Here is a 9,731-nt window from a genome sequence, read left to right on the forward strand (position 1 = left end):
TCATTGAGCTGACCCTTGGATTGTGCAACTTAGCATCACTTCATGAATGTCAATGGAGCTGGGCTGATTTACACTAGTGGATAACCTGGCCTAGCTGCTCTAATGATAAGTGTATAAAGCATGTTACAAAAATACTAGTTAAAATACCTTTAATTTTAGAAACAGGTATCTTGGGAAATGGGACAAGTGCATGCGGTTTCAAATAGCTATTTTTCCATTAGTTTGAGCATCACACCCATTAATGAAAGAAGGATATAAAGCAATATCTAAAGATGGCAACCAGCGATTAGCTCTTTTTAAACCCTGCTGCATAGCTTGCTTACTTTTCACATAACATCATTCAAATGGTACTCTATTTTTTACAGAGGAATTTGCTTCTTGAATTAACCTATATACTGTTATAAAAAGAAGGTTAGTGACAATTGTTAGGAAAGAAATTCATTATAAGCCAACACAGAGGGGAAAAATTATACTTAACCCCCTCCCCCTACAAAGTAGAATTTTCAGTTAACTTTTATCTTGAAGACAAGCTGATAAAGAAGTGATAGAGATTACTTGATCTGGAGATGTTCTCTTAGGAAAGCAGATGAAAAGTCTGAAGAACACAAATGAGAACAAGACATACCAAAGCTCCATCCCCATGCAATACATCATGCATTGTGTTCATAAATAACTGAGGCTGGTGCACTGACAAACTCACTCTGCCTGCACCCTGCTCTCCCTTTCTCGGCAAAGTTTGAAATTCTGCTCTCTTTTATGCTAGCACTACCCCATGCAGTATAAATGAAGATCTTTAGTATGATTCAAAGACAAGACCATACCTGATACCAAGACCTCTAATACACGCAAAAAATCACTTTCATAGGGGAACCTGTACTGTGTGTGCAATCATTCATAGTTTATTTCTATTCAACTGACAAGGTGGAGAAAAAAATAATTACCAGGTAACCAGACACAAAATATCACACACACAGGCACACACCTCAAATCATCACACCCCGACCTACACCTCATACCACCACCATCACCTGAAACCTAATATTCCTTTTTATGGGTTATCAATCAATAGATAGGATCAAATTTGGCTGAGTTCACTAGAGGTGCACAAGATGAAACACTGCCACAAACCTGCATATGAAATAAAGAGAGGGTCTTGTGACAGAGATTGGAGAGATCAGACTTCAATGCTCAGCACTCATAGAGGAGCCTCCAAGATTGGGCAAGAGCCATAACATGGAAAGATAAAAATAAAGCTTTGCAACACCTGCCTTCTTAGGTACTTGGCCCTTGGAGAAGAAGCCAGAATCCTATATTTGGTGCATGGGGTGCCTATACAATTTGTGGAGAGAGCAATGTGCCTCCAAGTGGGACTCGAAAGGCACCTCATTGAACAGGAATCTGCTAAAAGTCAGCATGCTAAAGCATGAAGTTGCTTAGAGCTGCTGAAGAAAGCACCTGATTCAGGACTGTAAAAGAGTGCCTTGGTCCATTTGAGATCCAACACACAGAATATTGTGAAAACAAGATAAAACTGTCTTTTTTAGAGATACCGAGCAGGCTTGATTTGCTGTCTTCCAAAACATTGTCAGAAGAGGAGGTCGTTCCCGCCACATACATCTACGCTCCATTTGTTCAAGAGACTATTGTGGGATAATTTAAGTTCAGCTCCCTCCTTTGTTAAAGGGGCTTCAGATCCGTATGTCCGACTCAGAAGAGTGCCCAAAATACCAACCTGGAGATCTTAGCCAGTCTCTCTTTCTTTTGTTGAAGTTATCCCACTGTGCAGAAAATAATTATAAAATTAATTGGGCCTTGGGATTCTTAAGAATGTGCATTTGTGAGAAGGAAGGCCTGGGTTTCAGTTCCTGCTCTCAGGACTCCTTCTGAATTGTACAGTTCAACAGAAAGTGCAGAAAAAATGTTTAGAGAAGGGATCCAGGTCTACCCCTCTGGTGACTGCCCTAACCAGTCAGCTAGAATCCCTGGATCCCTTCTCTAAACATTTTTTCTGCACTTTCTGTTGAACTGTACAATTCAGAAGGAGTCCTGAGAGCAGGAACTGAAACCCAGGCCTTCCTTCTCACAAATGCACATTCTTAAGAATCCCAAGGCCCAATTAATTTTATAATTATTTTCTGCACAGTGGGATAACTTCAACAAAAGAAAGAGAGACTGGCTAAGATCTCCAGGTTGGTATTTTGGGCACTCTTCCGAGTAGGACATACGGATCTGAAGCCCCTTAAACAAAGGAGGGAGCTGAACTTAAATTATCTCTCAATGACCAGGGATCCTGGTTTTGTCCAATTTTTAAAAATCCCCAATTTTTGGATTAAAAAAAAGTAATCCCAAATCCATATTTTTCTGTGATTTTTTTTTTAAATCCAAAAATTGGGGATTTTTTTTAAAATCGGACAAAACCAGGATCCCTGGTCATGAAGAAGCTCAGCACCTGAGGCAGTTCTAGATATAAGTGGAGGTGCATCACTACCCTGATGGGAGTTGAGGTGCACTTAGGGTTAGGCAAGAGCTGTAAAAGGGTTTTTAAAATCAAAGACTTGAATATAGGCACCTAAATTATGCTTACAACCCTCTTTAGGTTTTTATGTTTTTTTTGGATCCTGCTCCTAGAGTGCAACTCTGTATTCAGTTGTACTCATTTGCTATGTATGCTGGTGAGGTATATAGAACATAAAAAGGATTAGATAACCTAAAATATGAAACAATGCATTATAACTGCTGGATCCTTTATATTCAACAGTATCAATAAAAAGCGATACCAAAAATATATTTTTGTTGTATTACACAAGGTTCTACCTTCCCTGGGAAATGGTACCCACAACTGCTGAATTCATATTGCAAACAGCAACATACCCTAGCACAGTTTCCAAGTGCTAGAACTACAGTTTGCACAATTTAATCCAGAGTTTAATTTATGTCTTCAAGAAGAAGAAAGCTGACACCTTGCAATTAGACCGCACTTACTTATGACCTGAATTCTACAGAGCTAAGAAGTGCTAAACTCAATTACTTGAAGGTTTAAGGTTTTCAGAAAGCTACATATAACAGACTATACACTTCCATGGGCTTGCTCTAAAAGGGGAAGATTGCTTTTCCTTAACTGAATGAAGTTTACATCTATTTGAAAAAGTTATGTACAGGTTTCACCAACAGAAGAGAAAGTGGATACCAAGGAATCTCTAAATATTTGATTAGCATCAGCCTACACAGAGCCTGGCACAATATTTGAAGAAAGGGCAGTTTACCTATATAATGGCTTATGGAAAAGATACATTGCAGCTGAAAATCCTGCTAACCCAATGGCTTGTCTTGCCAAAATAAGTAAATAAAGAGAAATCATTGTTGTGCACCAGTTAAAATGCTGCTTAAAATGACAATAAAGCGTCTGCAAAATATCCTTGAAGACCAATAAAAATACAACAGAGCACTTCACAATATGATAGGCATGAGGCCAACTAACAGCTTATCTTTCATTAAAATGGGAAAGAAAGCAAGGAGGGCTAGCAAGTTAACAAAAGGGCCATAGTGTGGTACTCAAGAAATTACCAGCAAGCAGGTCTACAAAACAGCTTCACCTGCTGTATCTCATACTGAATGAGAATAAAACATTCTGTACCCTGTTTAGGAAACCCAGTGTTTACTATGCAGCTCTCCCCCCTGTTGTCTTCACACGTTGATACTGATTTAATGTTTCTATATTCTATTCTGATCTCTAATTAGTTTTACTCACCAAAATTCTAGAAAAAACAGAAGATTTAAATGTGAAAATAAATCTTCCGTATTTTCAAATGCAGACCATACTCGAATGAAGTTATTTAACAATTGATTTAATTTCATATCCTTGCCTAGAGCTATTTCAGCTATTTTTTGTGCATGTTGATGAACCGAAATAACAACTTCTGCTAGACAAATTTGAGAGAAGTGGAGAAAGATTGCAAGTGTGGAAATTGCAGTAAAACAAACAACTAAATCTACCATTGCCCTGGTATACTTGTCAAGCTTTTCTTAAGAAAACAAAAATGCATCATTGTGCCCCAAATAAAATTGTGCAGAATAAGTCTTTTCTAAGAGATGTGCCATTTTAACAAACACAATGCTTTCTGAAATCACTATAGGTACTTAAAACCATTTGTTGAACTGTCTTAGAAGCTTGAAAATGTATTCTTATTCAGGAGACTTATTTTCTTCCCATTATATCTTATACACGGTGAGGTAGTTTACTCAAACATACTACAAATTGGTTTCAAATAATGATAATTCAGTGAGATTCGAAAAGGTATGTTGTGATAGGCTACCCCCCAATCTTGTTTTGTGTAGAAATTCTGTGGGCTGTATTTTTCCCTAGGGGTATTTGAGCCTCTTTGGTGCTTTTTCCTTTATTCATCAAAAAAGGACTGATAGAGATGGACTCCTCCTGTATCCATTATATGTACCCCTCTCCTCCCAACCCCAAAACACCAGATATTATAGGCCAGAGTAGAAACTGTTGAATAAGACCAAGCCCTTGACTAAGTGTCCAATTAGTTATATGCTTATTAATGAGGTGCCTCAGGAACATAGGACAATCAATACATTGCAGGATCAGGCCCTGGAAACATTGCAAGAGCTTTATTCTTCAAGTAGCTGAAAAACTAAGGGCTATAAACAATGACTGAGTGAATGGTTTTTCAAAAGTTGTTCATTGTGTAGACAGTTTTGAAAAAGACAATACTTTCTTAATGCTTCTTCTCTATTTAAACAGTTGTTATAAAAGGAACGTTGTGCAATTAGTGGAAAGGAAGGGAAGATGATCCATGAGTCACTCTCACTATTAAGCTGTGGTGTTTACTATGAAAAAAATTGAAAACATTCTCACCATTCTGTTGTTGAGTGAAACTCATCATCAGCAAATACTGCAAATATTTCTGCACCAGAGTAACTAGGGAACTGTATGCTATAGGGCAACTGCTGCCACAGCTGTGCCAGCATAGCTATTAGGAGTGTGTGAAATGGGCTGTATTTGATTTGGATTCGGCTCGATTCAGGGACAGTGATTCGATTAGTTGATTCAGATCACTGTCCCGATTCGATTAGTCCAAATCCGAATCTGAAGATTCAATGCTGATTCAGAGAATCAGCAATTCGGTCACAGACACAGCTTTAAATGTTTTTTCTACACATCTCGAGATACCAGGCGTGGCTCGTGAATGCTGCAATGGTGGGGTGGATGGTGTGTCCCACAGGAGTGCAGGGGGGCCCCCCACGCGCTCCACGGCGAACCCAGAAGTGGACCGGAAGTAATTCTGGTCCACTTCCGGGTCCGCCACTGAGCACGCAGGGGATCCCGCCCCCCGTGGCCTGGTGACTGGCTGCAGGGGGATCCCAGGTACTCCCTCCTAGACCGAGGAGGCACCAGTACCCGAGCCGCATGGAAAGGGTGGAGTGTGTCCCCCGCATGCTCCACCATGAATCTGGAAGTGGACCGGGAGTGCTTCTGACCACTTCTAGGTCTGCCACTGAGTGTGCTGGGGACCCCACTGCGCTCCTGTGGGACGCTCCATCCGCCCCACTATCTCAGCATTCACAAGCTGTCTGGTACCTTGAGGTACATAGAAAAAACATTTAAAGCTGTGTCTGTGTCTGAATTATCAAATCTCGCTGAATTAATTTGAAGGGTTCCGATTTGATTCGGAGAGATTAAAGGGTCTTCCGATTTGATTCGGATTTGGAGATTTGGCTGCCAAATCGGGCTAAATCTCCACTGAATCAAATCAGAGACCGAAGCTTCACACAGCCCTAATAGCTATGTCAGCACAACCCCCTAATGGGGATACAGTGTATTCAAACAGAAGGAGGTTTCCAGCTAGATGAGCTACCCCATCTCCTGAAACAACACAAGGTAATCTAACAAAAACCCTCTCCCATCAGCATAGTTTAGTGTCTACACCAAGAGTTTTGTCAAAAGAGTTTTCACTTGGCTTCCGTTTATCACCTGTTCAAGGCAATGGAAAGTTTCCTATTGGCTTAAATGGGCACTGTAGTTTGTTCTAAGGGCCTAACTTGCATTCACTAAATTAATTGGCAAAAAATGACTTAAAACTGGGAAAACAATTGGGTCCATATGGACATGTATCCATGTATATAATTTTCAAGACTATACCCTACCCCTGGGCAAACTCATTAAAGTTCAGCCACAGAAAAGATAAAGTTCATTTAGGCTGCTGACAGACGTGAACACTCCCCCAAAAAAACAAACAAAAAGGAGCGATTTACTAGATGAGGAAGCACGCCAGTGTGACCTGGCTCATCCAGCATCTGTATAGATTGCACGCTTCAGTGGGGCTTTTTGGCACTTTTATCTAATAGCTGACTCAATCATCTATTAAATACATGAAAAAGCCCTCCTGAAGTGCACAATCTATACAGACGTTGGGCAAGCCAGGTCAAACTGACATGATGCCTCTTCTTGGCAGGCACTGCACTGAGCGTCAGGGTGTTCCAAGATGAAAGTAAAGCACCATTTCTTTTTTCACATCTGTAGGCAGCCACTGTGAGCCAAAAGGGGCTGCTACTCTATCTTGACAGCCAGCAGTAGTGGTTCTCAAGCAAGGGGCTTGGAGAAAGAGAATTAAAACAGCTGCATTCTGGGTAACTGAGCTAATTAATCTTCTCATTGCTGCTTCCCTGTTTGTGCACCAGCATTGAACTAAAGTTGTCAAAACAGCTTTGAGAGTAAGGATTTGTTAGATTATTTCTGCTCCTTCTGCTTGCTCCATAGTAGAGCAATTATAAAAAAAAAAAAAAGCTTTTTATTCAGCTTTTACATAAATAGCTGCTTACTTTTTAGAGCCATTTTCAGAAAGGTGATAATTTTAAGAAAGTGAGGATAATAGGGAAAGACATCTTACAAAATAAGAAAAAAAAATAGGTAGATCAAACTTGGGCTTAGTCAGATTGTCAGTGGGAATGTCTACACATTCATTAATACGCCATAGTTACGGCACATTAAGTTTAGCACCTGCAATAACAGGTATTAACTCAATGCTCTGTAACCAGAGCTACTACGCAGTAGTGCCAGTGCATACCTTTAGTAATGCTTTTTAGTAACACTTTTGCCATGACGCGCTAATGCGTAGTAGAATTAGTCTAGTGCACATTTAGTGTCTCGTGTAGACACACCCAGTATCAATTTAAATTAACTTCTTTTTCTCCTAAAATTTAAAACTTGGAAAAAGACAAACCTTATTATTGATGATAGCCTCAGAATCATCAAAGACAAAATCTCCATCATAGCTGTTAGCAAAACACAGGAAGGAAATAAGCCCCACAACAATTTTAGCCCAGTAAGAGGGTAGAAGGAACCACGATATATCATGGTCGAGATGAAGTTCCAACTGTGCCATGCTGTGAAATGCTTGTTCCCAGTTTGGAGCTCCAGCATTATGTTGGTTGCAAATCTGAAAGAAATAACGTACAGTTATATTTACAATCTATCAGTTTTGCTTTAAAAAAAAAAAATGAAAAAAATAACGAAAAAGAAAAATTGCAGACATAACCACATTTTGCATCTGTTGGGAAATTTCCCATTTGCTACACATAATTATAATCAGAAGAAGAAAACAAAAATCTTAAAAATATCAGTACTTCTTCGAACATAATTTTGCTTTTCGCACTTGAGAAAGGTGTGGCCTACCATGCTTTGAGCACAGAGATGGGAGACAACTAATCTGAATCATAATCTTGGCCCTGACATTGGTTTTGAGGTAGGCATAGTCAAATCACTCTACTTTTCTGCCAGTTTTCTCATTTTAAAATAATAATACTTCATGACTGGTGGCATTATGAGGATTAGTAAATTTTTGTCAAGCTCTTATGGAATTAAACCTACTGTGTATACCAGGAAAAAACAAATACAGCTGTGTCAATGAATCATTCCTTGGAGTCTCAGAACAGTAGAGACTTCCTATGCCTGAAAAAGATGATTGCACCCAAAAGCTTGCTAAGAACTTTTTTCCAATTACTCAGTTGGTCTAATAAAAGATATCACATCTACTCAAAGAACCTTTCCTGCTAATAAAATGTGAAGAATTTAATCTGGCAAGTAATTCGTGTGTGGAACTCATGTGAACTTCAGAAGATACATTAGAGAATTTAGAGCTGGGGCCTAAATTTCAACATTTAAAATTTTTGAAAGACTGCCATAAAGATGAAGGAAAACTCTGTTCCTCTGATGCAGAGTGCAAGACTGAAGTAATAGGTTTAAAGTGCTGCAAAATAGATTTAGATTAACTATCAGAAAGATCTTCCTGTCTGAGAACAGCAGGAGAGTAGAACAAGCTGCCCAGGGAAGCTGTGGAATCTCCTTCATTGGAGTTTTGCAAGAAAAGGCTCGATAAGTATTTGTCTGAGATGTTACAGAAATTGCACAGAGGTGCCTCTGAGATCCCTTTCAGCCCTATAATTTTGTGATTAAAAAACCATAAGCAGTCAAGAAGTACAAATTTAAGACCCCAACAGCTGTGTTCATTAGGTTACGGTACTTATAAAGTGCATATTTTATAATATGTAGTTTACTATTAATGCAATGTACTAGGAACATAGTAAGATTTGCTTTAAGAAGAAACAAGAATAGAATCACGTGTGGCAACCTGCCCATGCTGTCAAAAAGAGTCAATTTTTGTATTTCAGGGCTTTATTATTTCACCTGTGGAATCTTTAAGTATATTCGCCTCATAATTTTATTTATTTCAAGTCCAAGTTGACTAGTTTGGGGAGTTTACAATCTCTGCTGACTTTGTTTTTATTCAGATTCCAGAGCTTACCAGTGTTATCACCAGCACTGGCAAACTCCTCTATAGGCACACTCAGGCATGCACAGAAAGTGCTTTGCAGTCCAAGCCTAGTCTTCCCCACCTCTACTTCTGAAGACAGCCCAGGCTTGGCCCATTCTGCTGAAACGTCATGACGCCTGGGTTCCAGAAAGAAGGGAAGGGCTTTCAGAGGCTCTCTAGAGGAGAAGAGGCCAACCACATAAAAAAATAAATAAATATAGATTTCCCCAAGTCATTCATTTTTGCTTTTTTTTTTTTTATTTCATCAGACATTAAAAGCAGGGCTCTTAAGGAGGGGAAGGCAGAAGCCCTGCTATTAACAACTTCCAGACTACAGAAAGGGCCAGTAAATACTGCTGGGAAATGGAACAGGGTGGCTGCTTAGAATTCACCTTGCCCAGAAAGTTTCCCCCTACTCCGGCTCCTTCACCCCACCCCTGACTCCTTCCCCCCAGTTTCTCTCGTGGAGCTGCCCTCCTGATGGCTGTGCCAGGCAAGGAGAGGCCACTAATCACCTCCTCGGGCGTGACCTGCGAAGCACCCAAGGTCATTCCTTAGGAGGGCGGGCACTAAGGGGACAGCTCTCTGGCACATACAGATGTGCCACCCAGATGTGCAGGCGTGCAGAGGGGGAACACCTAGGGTGGAAAGGGAGGAAGCAGGAAATTTCCCCGCGCGGCTGGAGCCTCCCAGCCCCCGAGGGCGCCGTGGCCCCCCGTGCCAGGGGAGCCGGCCGGGCCGCAGGGCTGCGCTGCTGGGCCAGGGGCAGCGGGGACACGGCCGGGGGCAGCAGCAGGAAGGCGCCCGCTCGTCTCCAGCCTAATGGGCTGGCGCAGGGCGAGGGGGACACCCCTGGGGATGCCGCCGCTGGAGCCACGGGGAAACTTAAGCCTAGGTCCCAGC

The 9,731-nt window shown here is 40.9% G+C and overlaps 1 protein-coding gene across 1 annotated transcript in view; it reads right to left on the reverse strand.

Moving 5' to 3' along the window:
- The window catches only part of LOC102379564 (transmembrane and TPR repeat-containing protein 4-like), a gene marked incomplete at its 3' end in the record, with an annotated part of 31,944 nt that extends 22,928 nt beyond the window's left edge, over window positions 1–9,016 (reverse strand). The window contains exons 1-2 of the mRNA XM_025193200.1: window positions 8,911–9,016; window positions 7,239–7,454 (exon numbers count right to left, since the gene is read on the reverse strand). Of these exons, the coding sequence (XP_025048985.1) occupies window positions 7,239–7,400 (162 nt within the window). The remainder of the gene's footprint in view (window positions 1–7,238; window positions 7,455–8,910) is intronic.
- Between the last annotated feature and the right edge of the window lie 715 nt (window positions 9,017–9,731).

Source organism: Alligator sinensis, unplaced genomic scaffold (assembly GCF_000455745.1).
Source record: "Alligator sinensis unplaced genomic scaffold, ASM45574v1 scaffold473_1, whole genome shotgun sequence".
Classification (NCBI taxonomy): domain Eukaryota; kingdom Metazoa; phylum Chordata; order Crocodylia; family Alligatoridae; genus Alligator; species Alligator sinensis.